Consider the following 24,793-nt stretch of genomic DNA (forward strand, 5'->3'; position numbering starts at 1 on the left):
TAAGAATATGCTAATATGAGGCTTAGATATAAGTTTTTAAAATTCAATAGTAAATGATGAAATGAGAGTAAAGTCTGTACCTAAGTTAATAATTTCAATGTCAATTTCCTGGCTCTGGGATCTCCTCACTGGGGTCACCCACCTGGCCTCATTCTCCTACCCCACACAGCAGATAAAACCCCCATCCTGCCCCCACAGTTCCACAAAACAGCCACAAAACAAAAGAAAACTTGCCTTCCCAGAAGCTGCAGAAAATCTCCTTGCCTCTCCCTGACTCTGAGTGGGTTTCATGGCTGCCCTTGAGCCAGTTGCTTTAGAGGGCCAAGCCAAGAGAATGAGGCAATGGCTGGGAACTGGGGGTGGGGCCAATCATAGCTGAGGAAAGGGGAGCAAGTTCAGAAAAGAAAGGCAGAAGCCTGGCTCCATTTCACCTGACCTGTTGGGTTCTGTGCTCCAACATCCTAATTTTCCACATGGGGAAACTGAGGCAGCAAGAGCTCAGGGACAGGACTTCTCGGCAGAACTGAGCCGGCACTTGGGACACAAGGTGAAGGTCCCAGCTGTGACTGTGTCCAGGGAGGAAGGTGGGGCAGTTGAGTAGGGTGTTAGGTGATAGAATCACCTGAAGGCACTTTAAAACGCACCGAGGCGTGGAGGAGAGGGGGTTGGCGTTTGTTAAAATCGTGCCAGGTGATGCTAACAGGCAGCCAGCATGGAGAGCACCCTTCTCACGCAACCCACAAAGACAGGGAAGCTGAGGCCCAGCAGCACACCTGCCTCAGTTCCCCCACTCTGCCACAGCTCCTCACTCACACAAAGATGTCCCCAGGGCAGAGAAGTGGGAAAGTCAGATACTCAGACCCTGGGGGCCACATCCAGGCCCACACAAGAAAAGCTGTGCTCAGGCACTTCTCATTGACCCCTTCCAATGACCCACCCCCTGTCCTGCCCAACCCCCACCCATGGCAGAAAAGATGAGAGACTCAAATAAGAAAGAAGCTGAGTTTATTTAAACGACTGAGGTCTTGCCACCTGAGAATTCCAAGTCTTCCCCTTCAGGCTCCAGAGGAAGGAGGGTCCTTACTGTAAGCAATGCTCCCTCAGCTCAGGGCTCCCCGGTAGATACCAGCCCAAGAGCAGGCTATGCAACCCCACCCTCCCAGGGCCTCCCTCCTCCCCCAGCCAGAGGGGACGGGTGACCAAGTGGGGAAAACTAGATCAGTATTAAACTGAGGCTTCAGCTGCCTGCCTTATACAGCCCAGCTGGTTTGGGCAGAAAAGCTGAAGTGAAGCCAGCCAGACTGGAGGTCCTAGGATGGGGCTGAAGCTGGGGCATCGTGGCTTGCAGGCCCCAGGCAGGCTGGAGCTCAGGCAAAAGCAGTCTCGGTTCCCTTTCCAGGACCCGGGGGGTCCTCAGTCTTGCTCGCCAAGCTGTAATAGTAGGTCCGCATGCGCTGCTCCACAGCCAGGAAGTCTGGGCGGTCTTCCCACCTGTGGGGGTTCAGGTAGATCCAGGCCACTGACCATATCCCCAGAACCCAGCTTCAGCTGGAGGGCAGACACGCATGGGGCTCAAAAAATCAGTGTGTGGCGGGGAGGCACCTGGGTGGCTCAGTCAAGCATACAGCTCTTGGTTTCAGCTCAGGTCACGATCTCACGGTTGGTGAGATCAAGCCCCATGTCAGGCTCTGCACTGAGATTCTCTCTCTCTCTCTCTCTCTCCCTCTCTCTCTGCCCCTCCCCTGCTTGGCTTTGTCTCTCTCGAAATAAATAAACATTTAAAAAAAATAAAATCAGTGGGGCTGTCAGGGTGGTAGAGTTTTGGGAAATGGAGACGTCTCTTGGATGTGAGTACTAGAATTCGAGTGGTTCTGTACCATGTAATAGAAGAGCTGCTGACATACAGGATGTTGGGGGAACCATCTGTTGAGGGTTAACTGGTGAAGATTTAGGGAACTGAATTCACTGAGTGTCGGGGTTACAACTATCAATGAAGGGGGCCTGGGATACTGAAGGCTGAGGTATTGCACATGTGCCAAGGGCCAGTGTATTTGGATGCCAGGTGCAGACTTTTATGGGTGCAAGTATGCTGCCCCTAGTCTAGCAGAACATTGGAGCATTGATGGTGGGTTCAGTTAGTGAAGAGTTGGGCTACGAATGGTACTGTGTGTGAAATATCCATGTATAGCGTTGGATGCGAGCCTCTTTCAGTATTGGGGTGTTGGTGTACTGAGTACTTCCCAATGGAGACCAGGTCAACACATGTTGGATGGACTGATCACGTATTATTTATCATAAATAGGGTATCTATACATCAGGTTGCTTGGGTGTTTAGGTGTCAATGTCATAGGTGCTGGCCAATGGAATAATGGATGTCCGGGTAGAAAAGGTATCAAATGTTGGAATATCCATGCTCAGTGGATGACAATGGCTCAGTGTAGGACAGTATCTTGTTTGGGTGTGTGTTGCCTATTTTCTGATGGGAAGTTGAAATACTGATGGTGTTAAAAGTTGGGCTGTTCAAGTGTTGAGCTTGAACACTGGACAGAGGTGGAGGTTTTGAATATATTGAGTATTTGGGTGCTGTAGTGTTGGCTTGTCAGGATAAATAGGTGTTGAATGTTGGACAGCGGGGGACTGAGGAATGAGAGTGGAGTATTATCACATGTCCTGACCATTGGTACTATATTTGGGGTAAAAGAGTACTGCCTTGTTTGAGTATTGCAGGATCAACGTGTTGAGTGTTGGCTGGTGGGGGCCTGAGGTTTTAGATGCTGGAGCACTAGGTGTTTACAGGTAAAGTGTTGGGGTGTTGGCCCATTGGAGCACTATAGGGTCCATGTGTTGAGGTATTTAGCATAGGTGCAGAGAGTAAAGCTACTGCGTGTGAGAAAGACTGTGAACTGGGTGAGTCTTGGGAGGGATGAGTTTTGGACTATTGGTCACCATGACCTCTGGTCCCCGGCCCAGTGTCGGCTCAGCTGGGTACCCTTCCCACCCACTGGCACTCACTTGTAGATCCAGCAGTCACTCATGAGTGTGTACATTTCAGGTGGACAGTCTGGCGGGCACTCCATCCTCTTGCCCTGCTCGATGAAGGCTATGACTTCAGGGCCCTTCATCTTCTGCTCGAGCCAGAACCGAGTGCAACATGAGTAACCAAGGCCACCTCACCCTCACCCCCCTTCTCACCCAGCCACCTGCCCACCCGCCTCTGCCCAGGCCTGCCTTGTAGGGCTTCTGGCCATAGGAGAAGGCCTCCCACATGGTGACCCCATAGCTCCAAACATCACTGCGGCTGGAGAACTTGCGGAAGTTGAAACACTCGGGCGCATACCACTTGAGCGGCCACTTCCCTGCCGAGCGGGCCTGAAAAGGGGGAGATGTTGCCAGGGCAGGGCTCAGGGACCCTCCACCCACCCACCTCAGCCACCTGGGCACCAAAGGGGTGGGGGCTCACAGTATAGTAGCTGTCGTCGGCACCCAGTGCCTTGGAGAGACCGAAGTCGCTGATCTTGGCGTAGTGCCGGTTGACCAGCAGGACGTTGCGGGCTGCCAGGTCACGGTGCACAAAATTTTTCTCCTCCAGGTACTTCATCCCCATGGACACCTGGTGCAGCAGCTCCGCCACGTTGCTGATGGGGATCTCCTCCCTGGGGTGCAGGGGAAAGCAGGGTCAGGTGGGAGGGGACAGCCCGAGTTCCTAAGGGAGCAAAGCCCACACCTCTGACCCAGCTGAGTATGTAGTCAGCAGGTGCTTATTGTGTGCCCAGGCACAGGGCTGGAGATACAGGAAGGAGGGCAGGTGTGAACAGAAGAGGCAAAACCCTCTGTCCTCCTCTGGTCTCAAGGCTTTCAATGTCTCCCACATACTATGATTCCCAAACTTACACATTTACCTGAATCCTCTATGCGCCCCTGGTTGGGGGGGGGGGTCTCATGGGCATCTCAAAAATAATAAAGACAGAGGCACCTGGGTGGCTCATTCAGTTCAGCATCCAACTCTTGATTTCAGCTCAGGTCATGATCCCAGGGTTGTGGGATCGAGCCCCATGTCAGGCTCTGTGCTGGGCGTGGAGCCTGCTTGGGATTCTCTCTCTCTCTCTCTCTCTCTCTCTCTGCCCCTCTCCTACTCTTGTCTCTCTCAAAATAAATAAATAAACTTGAAAATAATAAAAATAAAGATAAAGCTAAGTTCCTGGTTGTTAACACACATACCCAGCTCCCCCCACTGTCCCTTTCTTCTCCAACAACCACATCCTTTCATTGACTTGGGCCAGAAGCACCAGCCTCACCCTCAGCATCTCTTTCTCACACCCGGCTTCTAATCTGTCAACACACCCTGGCAGCTCTGCCTTCAGAATCCTTCCAGAATCCTTCTACTTCTCTCCACCTCTGCTTCTGCCACCCCAGTCCAGCCTTCATCATTGTAAGCCTGGACCAGAACGAACAGGCACCACCACCCTCATTCCCCATCGCCCATCCTCCCTGAGCACAGAAGTCCAGTCCTGCCACTCCCCCTGTTTAGAGCCTCCCAGGGCTCCCACCACACTTGGGGTGGAAGTCCAAGGTCTCTCCATGGCTCACAAGGTCCTGCATGACCTGCCCCATCACTTCCCTACCCTTATCAGCTCCCCCTCTCCTCTTCATTCACTCTGTCGCAGCCATGGGACCTTCCTCACAGTTCTCTCACCACATTGGGCACAGGCACACCTCAGGGCCTTTGCGCTGGCTTCTTCCCCCACAGCTGCACTTGGCTGCCTCCCTCAGTTTGCACAGACCTCGCCTTCTCACTTTTCACCTCCCACCGTGACACTCCCAATCCTCTTTTCTATAGTACTTCTCTTCCAACATATTCTACATTGTATTATAATTATCATTGGAAGCCTCTTTTTTCCCAACCAGAATATAGGACAGAGACCTTTGTCCCTTTTGTTCACCGATGAATCCCAAATGCTAGTAACAGTCCCGATTACAGAGAAATTGCCCAGCAAAACCTGTGGAATAACTGAATGTATGAGTCAGCACGAACGCATGCACGAGCTGGGGTACGCTGTGAATGTACATGCACCAGTGAGAATGTGAGTTGATGGTCACACGCCTCAGTTGATGGTCACTCACTCAGTGAGTGTCAAAGACCGTGTCTATGAGGGTAAGAGTTTAAGGCACGAGAAAACAAATGAAATCACAGTTTCTTTAGATTGAGGGTCAGCAAATTTTTTCAGTAAAGGGCCAGATAGTAAATATTTTAGCCTTTGCAGGCCACGTGTGGTCTCTACCACATACTCTTCTGCTTCTTTTTTTCTTTTACAACCCTTTAAAAATGCCAAGCCATGCAGTACCAAACGACACTGTGGGCTACAGTTTGCTGACAGTGTCTTAGGTCAAAGACAATCGACTATGGACAATCTCACAAGGGCAAAACTTCTAAAGCTCTTACAAGCAGGGCCAGACACTGTTCTAATAAGCACTTTACAAATATCAACTCATGTGAGCCTCACAAGAGCCCCCTGAGGTAAATACTGTGATCAGCACTGTGGTACGAGTGAGGAAACTGAGGCACAGACAAACTGAGAGACCTGCCTGGGGTCACACTAGTCAGTGGCAGGGCTGCAGTTCAGATCTGGAGGTCAGACTCTGACGGCTGTGCTGGTAACAGCTCCGCCCCATGGGTGTGAGTGTGGGCGCGCAGGGCGGCAGGAGTGAGTGTGTCTACAGCCATGTGAAAACAAGTGTGCCCTCGTGGCTGGAGCACACCCATAAGGACGGATGAGCCTGCTGGGCCCACAAGTTCCAAGTGCCCAGCCCGCCCGGAGCTCACTTCTTCCCAAGCAGGAACTTGTGCAGGGGCCCGCCGCCCGCCATCTCCATGACGAGCATGAGGGCCTCGGCCTGGCAGACGCCGATGAGCCGCACGATGTAGGGGTTGTCCAGCTGGTGCATAATCTGCGCCTCGCGCATCATCTCATCCTTGTCTGTCTTCTCTGTGCTGTGCTTCAACACCTTGATGGCGACGTCAATCTGCTTCCTGCCATGACGTGCACCTGGTCAGCACGGGCCCCGCTCGGCCCCTTGTGCCCACCCAACCCGCCTCTCCTCTCTCTGGCCATGTGTGGTGGATACCGTGGGTTGCCACCTGGATCTCCCTTCAGGGTCCAGGCACCCACTTCCTCAGGTGCCAGGAGTGTCGGCCAGGGACAGCTCGCTGCCAAGTCCCTCACCGAGAACTGCCCCTCGCTGAAAAAAAACACCTCAAAGCTACACCCGCCCCCAGGGGCTGCCTGTATCCAGTAGCAAGGCTACAAAAGGGGGCCCCTCTGCAGCTCCCCTGGGTCAGTTAAGGCCTCTGTTGCAACTGCGGCTCAGCCTACCCTCTCCCTGTCCCAGCCTGCTTCTCCCACACCCTCTCAGGTGCTGACCCGAGCCCTCCCAGGTAACCCCCTAGCATGTACTTTTCTGGCCCAGGGTCTGTCTCCCCGGCAAACTGATATCGCATCCTGGCCCCAACCCCCAAGGCCTGGTGAGGCCACACCCTCCTCTGTCCCCCCACCACGGTGGTGCCCCAAACCACGGCAGGAACAGCCATACTTGCGCATGCGATAGACGCCCTGGCGCACTGAGCCAAAGTTGCCACAGCCAAGTTCTATGTCAGCGATGAGGAGGTTCTCACGCTTCAGGAAGAGCTTCTTGTCCTTGAGCTCCTCAGGGTCACTGTAGGGGCTCTCGTACACACTTGTGTCCATGGGCATTGGCCTTGGCTTCTCTGTGGACACTAGGCGTGCTGGGCATACACACACGTGTGCGCTCCCAAGTCAGGATGAGGGAGTGGGACAAGGGACGGGGAGGGCACAGCAGCCTTGGCACCCGCAAAGCGCACACCCCAGACAACGGTGCACCATCCAGAGCATGCACAGGCACGTGGGTACACGTGTGTGCTCGTGTGCATGCGTGCACTTGTGTACACTCCTGGTCCCCTCCGGGGGGGACTGGGAAGCCACATCCAATGGGCTCTAAAGGCGTATGCTACTATGTGCACATGTAAGCACGTGTGCCCATGCATTCACACAAACGCACCCACGTATACTTGCACCCACGTCTGTGTGTGATGGGGGTCCAAAGGCACATCTGCATGAGAAACTGTTAGTGTGCCAGCTACAGGAAGACCTCTGTGCGTGTGTGTGCACCTATGTCCATGTCTGCCCATGTCTCTGGATGCACCACACAGCCATGTTTACAAGGGCTCCAAAGGTGAGCCTCTGTGTGCACACGCAATCCTGTATTTTCTCTGTGCATGCACACGGGATAGGCTTGCATCTACACATCCAAACACATTAGCATCTGCAGCCAGGCATTTTAAAAACAGGGGCTCCAGAGCCTGCCTGCCTGCCTGCCTGGGTTCAAATCCCAGTTCCATTATTGCCCAACCGCAGGACCTTATTAAGTTACTTGCCCTCCTTTCTCATCTGTAAACTGAGAATAATCATCATGACTAACTGGCATGACTAATATGGCATATCAGAAGCATTCGACAAGCTCAGACACACACGAGCATGGGGCGTGACGGGCACATCGTAGGTACTGAACACATGTGTGTCTGTGGCTCAGGCACAGCCAGATGTACTCCCCTGCGTGTCTGCATGCACCCCATGCACAAGCACACAGGCAGGCGTGATGGATGTGCACCCACGTGGACGTCTGCAGTCACAAGTCAGGCCTGGCCCACATCCCTCCCCTGCCACACCCTGGAGCCCAGCCAGGGACCTTGATCACAGCCTGGCAGGAACCCCACACATACACCTCCAGCTTTGTCAGCTCACCTGGTTCAGGGGTGTATCCATCTGAGTTAAGGGTATCAATCCGTCTCTGAGCCTAAAGGTCATGGGGTCAACAAGGGTCAGCAGGACCTGAGCTGGGGGCACCCAGCCCCTGAGACCCATATTCTCTGAGGACTCCCAGGGACAGTTCTGGGGGGTACCCTCTTCTGGTCCATGGCAGCCCCACTCTCCATCCCAGCCTCGCCCTGGGAACAGGACCCATCACCCACCCACCCAGCTCCATCCCTCACGACCCAACTTTGAGATGCCAGCTAACTCACATGGGTGAAAGTGGATGGGTGAGCTGGGAGTGTGGGAGCAGCAGCCTCTGGGGGAGCAGAAGTGACAGTGAGGGGGTGGGGCACGGGGTCTTCGCTCACCCCGCCCCCATCTCCCACTGCCCCACTCACCTGAGCTGGCGCTGGCGCTGGAGTTGGGGCAGGCATCCTTCAGGCAGTAGATGAGCCCATCAGCCTTCAGCTTCAGGTACTCTACCAGCTGCAGGGAGGCGGCATCAGGGCCTGGGCTCTTCCCTCCCCCAGAACCCCAAGCAACCCCCCACCACATCCCCTCAACAGCAAGGTAGATGGGCAGCTTACCTGCCAGAGCGTGTCAAACTTGGTCCCCTCAGGAATACAGTATTTGCCTGCCTTGTCCTGGCTGATGAGGTAGTGGTATACGGTTTTCCCGTAGATCAGGGACAGTGCGTACGTGCCCTGCTCCTTCCGGGGCCTCAGCCTGGCAGGGGGAAGGAGGGGGTATCACCCCTATAACCACCTGAGTTCTCCTGCGGTGACCCCCTGCCGGGCCCCAGATCTCACACACACACACACCCATGGGCTCTGACCCTGACAGTCTCACAGAGAAGTGTCAGGGACTAGGGGAGCCAAGGTCAGGCGTGACTCAACCTCCAGACCTACTGGTAACAGGTGGCGGGGTGGAGTCGGGGAAGGAAATGAGAGGAGAATGGCAGTGTCCACAGGGAGACACAGCTGTCCAAGGGCCAATATGTGACCATCCACGGGGGAATACTGGGCCTCCCACGGTGGACACTCAGCCCAGAAGAGCCTGAGGCTCACACAGCTGAACACGTGGCCATCCAGGGGAGAACACTGAACCAGCCACAAGCAGACACCGGGTCCTCCACAGCAGAGTATGTGGCCTTCCTTAGGAGACACTCAGCCATTCACCGGGGAGACTTGGCCATCCACGGATATTGAGCTATCTATGGTAGACACTCAGCCACCCACAGAAGCCACAGAAGTCTCTGCAGGTAGACTTTAAATATTCTCTTGGGGAGAGAAAGCCACTTTTCCCTCCCCACAGAGGTAAGCACAACTCCATGGCTCGCTCCTGGGGCACCTTTGTACAAATCAGAGTAGGTCACCTTGTCATCACAACAGACCCGCTAGTTACTGTGAAGACTGACCTTTGACAGAGTGAGACCTTGGATTGTCCTCTGCTGGAAATTTGCCAAAATAAGTACACAAATCTTCCTAGTCTATGAATGGGAATTAAGCCCCTCGAAGAATGGGGGCTTTGTGTGGTAAGACCTTGTCCGCACACGCACACACACACACACACACACACACACACACACAGGCCAACTTAGAGCCAGATGCCTGCACCCCCTCATCCCACAGTGAAACCAACCAACACCTCCCACAAAACAATTTTGTTTCGAGTCACTGGCACAAGGTCCTACTTCAGAGTTAAGTGTAAATTTCCAATGGAGGATGGACAGCAACGGGTCCTGGGGGTCTCAGGTCTTGTACAAGAAGTTGTAGGCAGCTGACCCATAATCTGAGGAATTGTATTACGTTGCAGAAGAGCTGGCTGTTGGCGGGCAGCAGGAAGTAGGCATCAGGATGGCCTGCAGGTGGTGTAAACTCTCTGACAGGGCTTTGGCCCACGGATAAATGTTTACTGAATGTTAACCATGTCTCAGGCACTGTTCTAAGGGCAGAGATACAGTGGTAAGCAAGAGAGATGTGAGCCCACCTTGTAATCAAGCCCTCCCTTAGGTCAAAGGGATGGGGAAAATATCCTCTAAATTGCCATGGCAAAACCTGAGAGTGGGACTGAAGGGCAGCAAGTTCCCAGGAGAACAATGCAATGAAGCAAGATATGATTCCTAGGCTGGCCCACAACTAGGGATGCCTGAAGAGATAGGAAACCAGGGTACAGGGTGATAGGGGACCCCAAGGGCAGAGAAGAGAACCCACAACAAACTAAAATGCAAATGTCCCACAGAAAGGAAAGCACTTCCATAACTAGACTGGTGGGGTAGCTTGGAGGTTATGGTTTCTAATTACTAGTTCTCTTCTTTTGAGTAGTGAAAAAGACCTCCCTCAGGTCCACATCTTAAGTTTTGAACTAACAGCAGAAACTCAACACCCAGCGCTTACCAGCAAACGTATATGTAAAATTGAAAACACCACCACAATATTAGGCATTCTTTCCCATCAACAGATGGAGTCTCAGGGCACCTGGGCGGCTCAGTCGGTCAAGTGGCTGACTCTTGATTTTGGCTCAGGTCATGATGGAGCCCCCCGCATCTGGCTCTGCACTGACAGTGCAGAGACTGCTTGGGATTCTCACTCTCCCTCTCTCCCTGCCCCTCCCCCCATGTGTGCATGCACACACACACACTCTCTCTCTCTCTCTCTCTCTCTCTCTCTCTCTCTCTCTCTCAAAGTAAATAAACTTAAAAGAAAAAAAACATAGAGAAAGTCTCATTCTGTATCTCCTGAATCCGGGCCTTATCACATGACTCGCTTGGGCCAATAAGACATTAGCAAACGTGACACGAGGTGAGGCTTGGAGAGTGGTCAAGCAGTGGGCTCGCTTGCCCTCTCTTGCTTGTCCTGGCAACCCTGCCACCATTGGAATGAGTCCAGGTTAGCCTGTTGGAGATGCCCCGGGAAGGAGAACCCAGGCACGCCAGGCTGCCAACTGCCAGACATGTGAGGCCATCCTAGACCATCCAGCCCCAGTTCACACCCCACCACGTCTGACTGCAGCCACATGAGCGAGCTCAAAGGAAACCAGTACAAGAATCACCCACTTGAACTAAGCCCACACTGCCGACCCCCTGAATCAAGGGGGAATAAATAATGTTGTTTTAAGCCATGATATTTTAGGATGGCTTGTTACATAGCAAAGGCTAACTGATAACACTCTCTTTGGAAAGAGATATGTGAATTCATAAAAGAACAGCGGCCAATTCCCACATAATAACCACATAGGCCAAAGACATTGATGTGGTCACCATGTATATTTCAATGCCACAAATTCTACTTTATTTACCAAAAAAACCCAGTAGGTTGTCGCAGTTCTTTGCCTCTGCAGTTCAAACTTAACTTAAGCTAGAAGTGCCAGCTAAGAAATCAACGTGTATCTCTACTTCCAAATATACAGAACCTGGTAACAGTAATATAAGAGCTACCATTTATTGAGATACTGATTCTAAATTCTTCACATAGTTGCCATTTAACCTTCACAGCATTCCCCACAAGGTAGGTACTATTATTGTCCCCATTTTGCAGATGAGGAAACTGAGGTGTTAGATTGCACAACTGGTTAGAAGTCGAGCCAGGATTCAAATCAACTCAAATCAATTAATTGCTAATGGGACTGACAGCCAGCTCTGTCACACGATTATCTGTGCCACCCTGAGAAAGTCACTTATCCTCTCAGTTTCCTCACATGTAAAATGAGACAGTTGAACTAAATCAGAGGTTCTTAACCCAAAAAGGGCTCCAAGAATGAGGCTCAGGTTCAACTACGATCTTCTGGAGCTTCTTGTGTGCAAAATCTCTGGAGTAAACATGTTTGGGGTCGAGAAAGGGGTTCAGCTTTGGTAAGATTCCCAAAAGGAATCCCAATTCCCCTTTGGGGAATCCCAAAAGGGTCTGTGATCCAGAAGAGGTTAGGAAACACTTAACAATATAATCTTAAAGGCCCTTTCCAGAGGTCAGGTTTCTTTTCAAGTTGAATCAACCATTCCATAAACCCTGAGATTATAAAGAAAGCTTTGGCAACAAACAGCATGAGGTACAATTCCATCCATTCTTCGGCAGTTCTGACCTGTGGTCAATAGTTAAGCGTGGCCCTGGTTTTAATTCCAGGCCTGAGTAACATGCATCTTTCTATCATACCCTACACCCTTATCTCAGAACTGGACCAGTTCTGGGCTTGTGCCAGGCATCATGACCTACCAGGGGTGTTCCCCTCCTCCCTGCCCCATGCAAGGTTCTATGCCTACAGCTTTGACCCTTGGCCCCTAACTATCCCCTGTAGCTTTGACCTTCAGCCCCTAACCATCCCCATATTGAGAAAGCAGTTACTGACTGCAGGAACCACAAAAGCCATCTATAATAGCTTCTGTCCAAAGCATGCCTTACCTAATTTTCCAATAGCCTGGCTCAAAGTAGCTGCTTCTGGTCTCCTGACATTGCCCAGTGTTAAGTCGCTGTCCTTGATACTGTCACTGCTCTACCTGGTTCTGAACCTCAGTGCCAGTTCAGTCTCCATACTGTACCTGATCCTTGTTCCCTCAGCCTTAGTCTCCCATGGCTCATGTTGACCCTACCTGCCTCTGTGACTTCGAGTTTGACATCCAAGGCACCCATAGCTGGTCAAAGCCCTTGGCCTAGGCTCTCCTGAGACTCCTCTAACCTCAGTAGACCAACTAATTGTCATAAACTCTGCAGAAAGTTTGCAGACTTTTCCTTGGGGCAGAGGAATTCGTTGTCAAACATCTTCCATGGAAGCTTAAGATATGAAAGAGGTCAAAGCTGAGCTAGGGTGGGGACAGCAGCTGGCAGGTAGCACAGCCTGCGTTCCCTGGATTTGTTTTGTGTCTTCCTGCTCCACAAGGACAGGGATTTGTGTCCGTTTTGTTCACTGCTATGTCCTCAGTGCCTGAAACATGCCTGGCACATAGTAGATGTTCAGTAAATATTTGCTGAATGAAGGAGAGGAAATTGAAGCAGGCAGAAGTTCAGCTACTTGCCCAGCGACCTGAGCTGATAAATAGCAGAGCCTGGATTCCCACCCAGACAGTCCAGCTCTGGAGTCCTAACCACTACAGATCCTTTCTCATATAATGTCCCTACCACACACTCAGAAACACACTAGCCACTTGCACATGTTAGCACAGGCGCACCCCTCCCTGCACACTGCACACTGCACACTGAGGTCTGCCCCAGCCTCCAGGATTCTGGCCAACAAGCCCCAGCCTCACCGCCCTAAAGTCCCAGGCCTCAAGCCCCACATACAGGAACTTGCCGTCGGTCTGCGAGCCCGAATAGAGTTTGCGCTCTGCCTCCTCTCGAGTCAGGCTGCTGTGGTACCAGGGCATCCTCTCGTGAGCTGTTGTGGCAATGAGCTTCTCCACCTGGGGAGCCTGGCTGATGATGGCCTGCTCCAGGGCCTCACCCTAGGGAAGGGAGGATGGAGGAGCCAGGAGACTGGTAACTGTCACCAGGGGCGTGACCACAGGAACCCTCTTCCCTCCTCTGGACCTTCCTAATTTCCTCTGTCCCTATGAGACCCTTCACCCTAGACCCACCTAGAGTGAGTCCTTCAGGTTGTTGAGGACAGCCCCCTCTCCAGACACCCCCCTCCTACCCCCGCCCCTGCCCCCGCCCCCACCATCTCCACGGTCCTTCTCCAACCTCCCGCCCATCTAGGGCCACGCCCCAGACCCCGCCTTACAGGCGGTCCAAGCTCATCTTCAGCTCGAAGATCTGACACTGGTTGTCGGGTATTGCAGGCTGTTGAAGTCCACAGCCCGGGCCCGCGCTGGCAGCGCCCCTATGGTCCTGGCCCGCCCCCAGCCCAGGCCCAGGGCAACCTTCAACAGCTGTCTGGCATAGGCTTGCACCAAGGCGTCACTCAGCCCCCTCCCTACGAGGCCACCTCTTAGGTCCTGCCCCCAACCAGGACCGCATCCACCCCTCCAGCTTCCAAATCTGACGAAGCGCAGGCTGAAGAATGCAACCGCTCTCCCCAGTCCCCAAGGCTCTCTCGCCCTCAAGGGCCTGTTCTCCCCGGCCCCGCCCCCAGGGCCCGCCCCCTCGGGCCCGCGCTCTCACCTCCAGCTTCCACGTCTGGCGCACGTAGTCGCGCACCATGGCGTCGCGCAGGCAATCGAAGACCCCGGGCTGCGGCTCGAGCCCGGACGGCCGGTTGCACGGCTTGCGCAGGTTGCAGGGCAGCCCGTCGGGATCGCGCGAGTAGAACTCGCAGAGCTCGGCGGGGCCGCAGTGCGCCTTACCGCCAGCGATGGCGTAAGTGCCGTTGAGCTGGCGCTCAATGGGGAAGTGGTGGAAACGCACATCGTGCACGAGCGAGAGCACGTAGCCGCCCAGCGAGCGCAGGCACTGGCGCAGCAGGAAGAGCCCGTCGGCCATGCCCGCCAGCTTCAGGTGCTCCTCCGCCTCGGCGCGCGAGATGCTGCCATAGAAGAAGGGCAGGTGCGCCGCGGGGTCCGGCATCGCCGCCGCCGCCCCTGTGCCTCGCCAGACCCTGCGGGTTCAGAACAAGATGGAGGGCACGTCAGGGTCTCGGCTTGCCTTCTTGAACTCTGTCCACTGGGCCCAGAGATAGTGGGAGAGAGGACGCATTGAGGGGCATCAGTGTCATAGTGCGGAGCCTCTACGCCAGAATAAACTTGGAGAGGAGCCCCCGCCGGCTGGGCTCAGATCGGAGGATCCCCAATCCTCCTCTGACTTTTCAGAGACTTTGTGTGGAACGCCCAGACACCCCCACGGGCCCACACACACCAGAACCTGGAACCATTCATTCATTTCCCAAACACGTGTTGAATTATTGTGTTTCAGCTCAGCGCTGGATATGAGTGAATAAGACAGGCCCTGCCCTCCTGAATACCGAACAATCTGAAGGGGGGGGGGATACATTAAACAAGGAAACAGGCAAAAATAGTAATTACAGACTGAGACCAGTGTTATAAAGGAAATAGAGTGCTATTAAGAGAGAGAAGAGTCCACTGTAGCTGGGAAGGTCGCCTTGTCTGAGGTAGTAGCATTTGAATTGAGATCTGAAGGATGAGGATGAACCAGCTTTTCAAAAATCGTGGAAGAGAGAACATCAGGCATAGGGAACAAAGCTGGAACAAGTTTTGTTCTTCAAAAGAACCTTTCTCTATTAACCTTCCCTTCTTCCTTTCCACTGAGTCTCCCTGGCCTTAGAAATTCCGCTTTACCCTGCCCCCTCTGCCTTCACGGACAAATTTCTAGAAAGCATAAATTAATTTGAATATCCATCAATAGGATATTGGTTAAATACATTAGGGTTTAACTGCAACGTGAACTTTGATACAGCCACTAAATAAAATGAGATGTGTGATGGGGGAGGGGGAGAGGGAGAAGGAATTAAGGATATTTAGATAAATATCTGGTAAGGCAGATAACCTAAAATTATCTGCTTTTAATTTTCTGGGGTGATGGTACAATGGCTGATATCTTGATAAGCTTTGGGTTATACAAGTGTCTCAATTTCTCTAAAAATGTGCTAAAATTTGTTCATTATATTTGGACCCCTCATTTTAAAAAAAAAGAAAAGAAAATATTGAACGCTAGTTAATGATCTGTATGTGGAAATATTTACCTCTGATGGCTGTAATTTACTTTGAAAGGCATCCAGAAAAATAACATTGATTGATGGATAGACAGGTGAACAGATATGTCTTATTATTCAGAGTAGTTCTGTAAAGTCATTGCAAACACTGAATTAGCAAATACTAAATGATCGCTCCTAGAGGAATCCAGGGTTAGGTTCCTTCAAGTTTCTGGTCACAACACTTTATTTTTTTTTTTTCTTTTTCTTTTTTCTTTTCTTTCTTTTTTTTTTTTTTCAGTATTCTCCGCACCCGATGTGGGGCTCAAACTCACCACCCCATGATCAAGAGTTGCATGCTCTTCTGACTGAGCCAGCCAGGCACCCCATAACTTAAAATTTTTTTAAGTAGGCTCCACACTCAACGTGACTTGAACTCATGACCCCAAGATTAAGACTCACATGTTCTACCAACTGAGCCAGCCTAGGCCCCCCCACTCTCTGGTCAATATTTTCATCAACTGATCAGTACTTAACCTTGTTTCTGCTTAAAGACACTTTATTTGATATATATTGTTGGTTCATTAACATTGAATGCTCAGCCAATAGCGCTATAGCTAAGATTATCTGACAACCCAGACTTTTCCTGTAAGGCACATCACAGCCTTCTTGCATGTAGGAATACAAGATGGCACTTCAGCACTGCACTGCCCTTTAAACAGTGAAATCACCAACAAAAAGAACCAAAAAATGTGCACCAAATAGAGCAAAGGACACTTGTTTACAGTATGAGAAGTAAAACAAAAAGGTAGAGAAAAGTGTCACCTTGTTTGACCTCAGTGGGAATGTGCATGTCAGTTGACTCAAATTTCTTGCTTCTCTGGGTATGTTCTTGAATGACTGTGAAAGGGCCTTGAGTATTAGTTTGGGGGTTATAAATAAATTTTAGCAAGTAGGCTGAATACAGAATGTCCTAATAATGAGGATAGACTGTATGTGATAAAGTGAATATAACAGTATTAATTGTAGAACTATGGGATGGTTAATGGGTATATAATTCTTCCCATTTTGCTGTATATTTGGAAGTTTTTATACAATATTGAAAAAACTCATCTCCCTATAACAATTTCCAAACATTTCTCTAGGGTGGGCCCAGCAAGACCACCCAGGCATAGGTTACATTCAGGGGAAGATCCTTGGGTGCCTTTCTTAGTTAAGCAAAAGTAAGCAGGGGGTGCAAAGAAGGCCTTTGTGGGTTGGAAAAGGCTGCCTTACCTCTGGGTGTCCAGGGACAGGCAAGAATGGGCACAGGGGCTGAAAGGAAGATACTGGAATGGGAATCAGGTGAGATCTGAGTCAGGGTAGCCAGAGGAGGAACCAGAATCTGCATTCTAACCAGACGGTTCCTGACATTTGGTTTGGGAAGGCCAGGCTTGAGAGGGTTCCTGGATGTCCCAACAGTTACAGGTAGGTGATTAATCAGAGACTGCATTTGTGTCCCACCTGGAGATATAGGTCACCATTCCATCAGAGTGTTTAAGAAGCAAAAAGGGTTCCTGGGTATTTACCCTAGAGAAATGGAAACTTGTATTCACACAAAAACCTACACAGGAAATGTTTATAGCGGCTTTACTCACAACTGCCAAATTTTGGAAACAAATGTATCTCGACAGATGAATAGATAACTATGGTACATCACCACCATGGGATACTACCCAGCAATAAAATGAAAGGAAATGTCCACAACACATGGATGAATCTCAAAGGCATCATGCTGAGTGAACGAAGCCAAACTCCAAAGGCTACAAACTGTATAATTCCATTCAAAACTGTATCAGTGGAGAACAAAGCATCAGTGGTTGCCAGAGGCTGGGGGCCAAGGAGAAGGATTGACTAGAAGAGACATGAGGGAATTTGGGAGAATAGTATCTCAATTGAGATGATAGTTTCTTGGATATATGTATTTGTCAAATCTCATGGAAGTGTTCACTAAAATGGGTGAATTTTACTGTATGTAAATTATACCTTAGTTGTTGGGTTTTTAACTAAAGGAGTTGGAAACTATAGACAAACCAGGCACTAAAAATAATAACTGAAATAGGAAAGAAAGTGCTGTCTACACCCCTGCTCTACTTTCTTGACTCCCACCCCCTCATCCAGCCTCACAGTCTGCCCCCCACCCCCACCAGGATACTCTCCAGGCCAGAGAGGAAACACTGATATCACCACCTGGTGGGCACCAGGCAAGCCCTCCTCAATGCTGGATCCCCTGAATGAAGGACACAAGTGACCCTTTCCTCCTGCTTGAGCTTCTTGGCTCTCCTCGGTCCTTCACAGTCTCCCTGATATGCCTCCTCCCTCTCTGATGGTTCCTGCCGCCTCTCCTCCCCCAGCCCTGGTAGCCCTACTTGGGCCATTCTGTCTGTAGCTATAAACATGCCACCATGTTCACCTGTCTAGTTCAGACCTCTCTGTTTGTGCTGGCATCACCTCCTTTGATCTCTACCTGCTGTTTCTATTAATAAAATCTGAGATCCAGATCTAACTCACATAGTGTTTGTGGTTGGCTAAACCCCACAGTCTGTTTCCCATGAGCTGAGCTCTAGGGTCTGCGAGTTGCTTCTCGGCAGTTTTTCCCCCAAAGACTCCCTTGCTCAAGAACTTACTGTGCCTCCAGCTCACTCTATTGAACTAACTAAATTCTTCAACCCTTCCTCTGCTCCACCTGGGTTGTGCTATTAGCCTTCTTTCAAATTCACTTCCATACTTTTATCCATGCAGTGCTCTTCACTGGGTACACCCTCCCCACTCCTCTCCATCCTCCCAAAGACAGCCATCCCTGCCTCAAAGACTCATATAGTCACTCCCTATACACAGGACACAGGACCAGGCAGCAAGGTGGGGGCTTGTCCATGGAGCTGTGGGGAGTGGTGGGGGTAGTGATGCTGGTCTCTGGGGCAGGAAGCTGTGGCAGGAAATTGTCGGCAACACAGTTTGAGAAGCTCCTCCCCACAGTGGCCACAGGTGCAACGTGGGTAGCCAGAGACAGATTAAGGCAGAAGGGGGGTGGGGAGAGGCTGGCCCTTGGGGCTCAGTTCAGGACCACAAGCCATGATTGGCCACCTCAGACCAAAGGCCAAGGTATGCCAGAGGCAGGACCATCACCCGTGCATTCTCAGCTTTATCACAACCTCCCTGTCTCACTGCCAATAATGACAACAGTAATAATAACACGACACTGCACGGCAGGTGGGTCCAGGGGTTACCCAGCCCTGTGTCTGCTTTTGTCTTCCTATGCCTTTCTGGGCTGTCCTCACTAGTAAAATAGGGGGATGAGAGTCGGAGCGATCAACTTTCCAGTGACCCTGTGGGCCAGAAATGCTAGGGAGGCCAGAGGAAGTGGACAGCAGGAGGCAGAAGATGGTGAGCCAGGTAGACTGGAGGCTGGAATATTTGTCCATGCAGTACCACTGCAAGCCAGCCCAGCATGGAGTCTTTGCTTTCAGAGGAGCTGGGCCAGTCTGCAGCTTCCTGGTAGGACATGGATGGGAAGGTCAGATGTTTCTATCCTGAGCTATGTCCCCACAGACTCAGTGGCTTTCCCAAGAGACAAGCTCACCATTAGACTCCCCCGCCCCAGTCCTGCCTAGACTGACCCCGTCTAGCCTCAATGAGCTGTGAGTTCAAAGATCCTAATTTGGCCTTCCCAGCCAGAGTTTTCAGTTCAACTGAGAGATGATGGGACACCAGTCTTGTTTTCACAGCCCAGGCCCTGGGAGGAAAGGAGGAAACCTGTGGTCCTTGGTCAAAATGATCTACTTGAAATTCAACCATTCAAGGATCCTCCTTGGGTAAAGGTAGGGTTCAATTATATCTATTCCAGAAAGACATGATACTCCAAACATACTTCAAAGGGAAAAAAAAAGGCTCAAGAGGTCAAACACATTTTCCGAAGCTGTGGAAAGCATATTAGCATATTAAAGGCTCTGAGAAGACCTGTATGGAAGGATGGTTTAGTTTTGTTTTATCCCCACTCCTAAGTAGCAGAGCCTTGATGGTCTACTACTCATAGAACATACTCTGAGCATCAAAAGCCCCAATTAGATGTCCATCGGGAGATCCAGAGGGAAGACTAAGGCAGTCAGGCTACAGAGGGAACGAGTCCATCCAACTGGACTTGGTGAGAGGGGGCAGCAGTGGCACCAGCCAGGCCTCGGAGCACCATATGCCATCCTCAGCCAGACACCAGAAGTGCCTCCACCAAGGGCACTGCTGAAATGGGGACCCAACCCTTCTGCCCAAGCCTCCTTTCACTGACCCCAGTTCCCTGCCTGAGACCCCAAGTCCCCCCTGAAGCCATGTTTCCTGCTCTCTAGTCTGCAGGCCATGGTGGGGTTCCCCTTTTGCCTACCAACAGAGGTAGCACAGGCAATTTCAGCCAATAAAATGCTACCTTGATTACATTCTAAGTCATAATGACAGCAGTTGTCAATGTGCCACGGGTGGCAATAGGCTCTTTCATATTTTTCCCTGACACCAGGGGATCAGATTCCAACCATAGAATCAGAGATCTACTGTATCACAGTAGTGTGGCCCTGGGCCGTGAGGTAAGCTCGCCAGACCCCACCTGTAAAATGGTGGAAGCAAAGGTGCCTAATACTGGGAAATTGTGGGGATTCCCTGAGATAAGACTCACGGAGCACCAAGCACAGCACCTGGCCCACCTGTCACGTCCTTCTCTTGCTCTCAGCCTTCCAGGACTCCCACCTGACTCAGGGTTAAAGCCCAAGTGCTCGCCGTGGCCCCCAAGTCCTTATACAATCTGCTCCTACACCACTTTGTCCTCATTCACTCCTCACCAGCCACATGGGCCTCCTTATGTTACTTGTTCAGGTGAATTGATCAAATCAGGCATGGTCCAACCTTGGGGCCTTTGCACTGTCTGTTCCCTCTGCCTGGACACTCTTCCCTCAAAATCCCTCACTTTATTTGAGTCTTTGCCTAAATATCACCTCCTCCTCCAAGAGTTCTTCCCTGATCCCCCTCTCTAAAATCACCTCCCTTTCTCTCTCTATCCCTGACCCAGCTTTATTGTTCTTCACCACCAAAAAATGTGGTTTATCCACCAACTTGTTGACATAGGACTTTGCCCCCTGTTTGAATGTAAGCACCATGACAGTGGAGACTCTGTCTTGTTCCCCTGCCTATGTCAGCAAGGCGTATATACATAATAGGTGCCCATACCCTTCTCCTGGCCACATGCTTCAGGTCCCCTCCATTGTCCCCTCCTAGAAGTGTTCCATGATTTCTGCTCCACCCTCCCCAGGCTGAGTGAGAGACCTCCACAGTTGTCCCAGGGCCCATCCTCCCACATCACAGCCCTGAGAGCCACGTATGACCACAGTCTGTTGACTCCTCTGCCTCTGACCAAGCTGAGCTCCCCAAAGCAAAGCCTATGGCCATCTTGTTTTCTCCCGCAGCCCCTGCTTCCTTCCAATAAGTACATGTCAAACAGGTTAGTGCCAGGGACTTTGCTATGAGCATTATCCATTTAATCTAAACCTCACCTCAACTCCATTAAATGGAAATTGTTACCCCCATTCCTCAGCTAAAGCAACTGAGGCTCAGAGAGGTTAATGTCATGTTCAAAATCATGGAACCTGCAAGTGGCAGTCAGGATTTGAATGCAGGTCTCAGACCCAGCAATCTGCACTCACCACTTCAGTGAATGTCCTTGAGGAGACAGAATCCACAGTTCTGAGCTAGATCTCTAGGGGCTTTCACCCCAGGCTGGCCTGGGACTGTCAGGGCCCAGAGTGCTAGGCTGCTGTGGGGTTGGGGATAGGACCTTGCATCCAGCAGATTCGCTAAGTGTCTGTTGATCGACTGGACAATGCCAGAAGAGCAGTCCCCCCTTCCCTCCCCCCACCTCAACCTCTGCTGCCTTGGTTTTAAGGGCTGTGTGACCTCAGCAAGGAGCTTTCCCTCTCTGGATGTCAGGCTCTGTGGCTGTGAAAGGGAGACAAGGAAAGGCTTAGGGGGTGGGAGAGGTGAGATGATGAGTCGGGAGGACAGAGCCTATAGAGACATGGGGACAGGGGGGTGCTGTCCTGTGCACTGAGGGATTGCAGGGTGTTTAGCATCTTTCCTAGCCTGTATCTACTAGATGCCAGCAGCAGCCCCTGAGTCATGACCAAAAATGTCTCCAGACATTGTCAAATGTCCCTGGGGGGCAAAAGGGGTGCCAAAATTGGCTCCCTTTGAGAACCACAGCCTTGACCTATGCTTTGGGGAAGGGAGTGGTCAGCATGGAGAGGTCTGACTGCTGCAGCCCCTAGGAGAGTCTCCAGAAGCTGCAAAGTCCAGAGCCTGACCGCCCAGAGTTAATAATGATAATTAGAATTACAGCAACATGCTCACATAGCATCTACTATGTGCCAGGCACTCTAGATTTACGGTTGACCCCAGAACAGCAGGGGTGTGAAGTGCTCAGGTCCATTTACACACAGATTTTTTACAGGACTGTAAATGCCTTTCCCCTTGTGAATTTCTCCATACTATTTCATTTTGTCTAGGTTACTTTACTGTAAGAATACAGTAGTACCACATGTAACATACAAAATACGTGTTACAGTCAACAGTAGGCTATTAGTAGCTAATTTGGGGGCAGTCAAAAGTTCTGTGCAGATTTTCAACTGCATCTGGGTTTCGGCACCTTTAACCCCCATGCTGTTCCAGGGTCAACTATATTAGTTCCCCTAATCCTCACAAGAACCTTGTGAGTGAAGGATTTATGGAGCCAGGACCTGATGCACACAGAGGTGCAGTGACTTGCCTGAGGTCCCACAGCACACACAGCAGGTGGCAGGGCCAGGACGCAGGTCTAGACCGCCTGGCTCCAGAGTGTGCACGTCCCACTATCCAGGCCGCCTGCCTGCCCTGTGTCCTGGCTGGTGCCATGTGCATGAGGCAGGAGGACAGGTGTGAAAAGGAAGAAAAGACGCTGCACTGGAGGAGAAGAGCCTTCAGACGCGGCAAAGATTTTTTTCATCCCGGGAGTCCCTGGCCCTAATCTCTCAGCAAAGCCTCATTAAGCACCCACTGTGTGCTCGCCATCCTGGCTGAGATAAGAGTAACGAAACTCACCTTGAGTTGTTTACCATAGGAACCCCTGCCTTGGACATTTTTCCCAACCTCTCACCCAAGACACAAGAGCCAGGCGCCTGCAAGGTGCCCATATTTGCACCTGCATTTAACAGACGTGCAAACCTCAGTTTGCTCAGAAAGTCCACCCAACTTGCCGACACACCGCAGTTGAGTAGGATTCAGACTGTTTTCTCCGTCGCTTCTCTGGGCCCCTCTCTAACCTGAGCTCCCCTACAAGTGGCTCAAGCCTGCCCTGCATCCCCTGAGAGGAATTTTTTTGTTCAAGTTCACAGCCCTGTTGAGCCACCCTCATATTCACAGGGCTGAGTTGGGGGAGGGGGAAGACAACATGTTTGCTTTCTCTGGAGGATTCTCTGCTTCCTGGAGCCAAGGGTGTCACCCTGATGGGGGCCCAGGAAGAGGTGAGGGACTGAGCATGCATCTCTGGGTCCCCTGGACACTACCGCTCAGCTGACACTCTGGCAAGGAAACTGTTTCCCTCAGGGTGGCTGGAAGCCATGTCTGCTTCCTTTTCCAGCTGGACACCACCCATCATCCCAATCTGACGGCCCCTCCCGGTCATTCCCAGTGGCCTCCTGACTCTGTCCTCCTCCACCAGACCAAGGCTACCCGTGGAAATGGTGAGCGGGTGCTGTTCCATCCAGGATGACTTACCTGGAGTTGTGTCGATGGTATCGAGGCAAATGGGCCGCCTGCAAGATCTCTGGTCCCCAACGTCAACAGCTGGCTCTAGATGAAGAATTAGGGCCCAAGAAACTAACGTGGGTCTCTGTGCAGTCCAAGCCCCCAGCGTGAGGCCCTGCGGCTAACCACCCCCTCACATGCCCAGGCCGAGTGTAAGTAGGCCACACCCCAGGGGATCTTCACCCTCTGCCAGCTGCCTTGAGTCCCCTGGGGTGTGGCTGCAGTGGCAGGACAGGGGCAGAAGGCCGAAGAACGGCCACTCACCTGGACACACCAGCAGCAGCGCAAAGGCCCAAGCTGGCAGGGACCAGGCCCGGAAGGCCTGGTGTGCTCTCAGCAGCTGGTTTCTCCGAAACTCAACTTATTTCCTTCATGTGAAGACAGGAAAGGGGGCTGCGTCTGAAGTTTACGCCAAAGTCACAAAGTGCTGCGTTCAAGGAAAATCAAAAGTCACATGCTCCAGGGAGGGCACAGGGTATTTCCTGCGCCGAGCAGTGCCTGCCCCTTGCTGGGGGAAACTGAGGCTAACTGCAGGGTTGCACCGGCAGGCAAAGTGACAACTCCAAGAGCACCCCCAAAGCCAGGGGTGGGGAGTGCCAGAAGGGGGGGGGGGGCAGAGCAGGGGCAGAGGGAGGCTGATCCCCAGGACTCGTGGGAAACAGGAATGCCCCTACTTCCCCCTCCCAAGGTGGCAAGGACTCAAGGCCTGCCCGCTGAACTGCTCCTAAAAGTGATTTATTTATTTCACAGGCAGGTGAAAGCTGGAGAGAGGAGAAATTTGCTAAGTAGAGCCATACCTCAAAGGTTCAGTGCACCTACTGTGTGCCAGGCATTGGGACAGCAATGACAACCCTGTCCCTGCCCTAAATGGGTCACAGGCTAGAGGAGGAGGCAGCTGAGTCAACAGGGAGATCAGGTCTGGGGCGGTGGAAGCCTGGGCACTATGTGTATTCAGAGGAGCCCCAACGCACATGGGTGGTGTCAGAAGGATTCGGAGAGGGATCAGTCATTTCACCAAGACACAGAGACAGTGTGTCTCCCAATGCCCACCTGCTCCCAGCCCACCCCACCTCGAACCTTCCCCACACACTGCACCTGGCTGATCACCACCTCCTGCTCTGGCCACAACCTCCTCCTCATTCTCTTTTCCTCCCTTCCCTCCCACTCACCCACACCCATGATGACTGAGTGGCCACACCTCACATCTACTCCCTGCTGCATGGCCACTGCCCATGCTTGGTGTCCATGTCTCTTCTCCTCTCCCTCCGGGGGCTGCAAGGCCTCAGGGGGCTCTCTCCCCCACCACTTCCTTGCCCTCTTGGATGCATGGGGATGTCTTCAGTGGCTTGTCCACAAGCATGGCCTCAGGGATGGTGTGGGGCCATCCTAGACCCACAAGAGACCCCAAGAACATTTCTTCTCTGGGTCCTGCCACCCTGGGGGGTGTGCGCCCAGCCCCACAACCTGCCTCATGGTTCCTCTATGCTCCACCCCAGGCCTTCTTTCCTGAGGACCTCTCTCCAGTCCCTACTGTCCCCCCCAGT

General features: G+C 51.9%; 1 protein-coding gene across 2 annotated transcripts; it reads right to left on the bottom strand.

Moving 5' to 3' along the window:
* Window positions 1–988: 988 nt before the first annotated feature.
* On the bottom strand, window positions 989–23,622 carry LOC124503321 (tyrosine-protein kinase ZAP-70). Of its 2 annotated transcripts, XM_047068280.1 has the most exons (14): window positions 23,514–23,622; window positions 23,220–23,294; window positions 13,916–14,348; window positions 13,097–13,257; window positions 8,414–8,552; window positions 8,225–8,312; window positions 8,096–8,142; window positions 7,818–7,869; window positions 6,589–6,781; window positions 5,822–6,028; window positions 3,461–3,653; window positions 3,229–3,369; window positions 3,013–3,125; window positions 989–1,491 (listed from the first exon to the last, which is right to left on the bottom strand). In XM_047068280.1, exons 3-14 carry the CDS (start codon window positions 14,315–14,317, stop codon window positions 1,368–1,370), a joined length of 1,860 nt encoding a protein of 619 aa, XP_046924236.1. In that variant the 5' UTR covers window positions 14,318–14,348; window positions 23,220–23,294; window positions 23,514–23,622; the 3' UTR covers window positions 989–1,367. The 2 variants fall into 2 exon arrangements, with proteins under 2 accessions (XP_046924236.1, XP_046924237.1); XM_047068281.1 differs by lacking the exon at window positions 23,220–23,294 and having other exon boundaries at window positions 23,514–23,620.
* Between the last annotated feature and the right edge of the window lie 1,171 nt (window positions 23,623–24,793).

Source organism: Lynx rufus, unplaced genomic scaffold, assembly GCF_022079265.1.
Source record: "Lynx rufus isolate CCGP_SWC_20201006 ecotype Redwood Valley unplaced genomic scaffold, mLynRuf1.p SCAF_8, whole genome shotgun sequence".
NCBI classification, from domain to species: domain Eukaryota; kingdom Metazoa; phylum Chordata; class Mammalia; order Carnivora; family Felidae; genus Lynx; species Lynx rufus.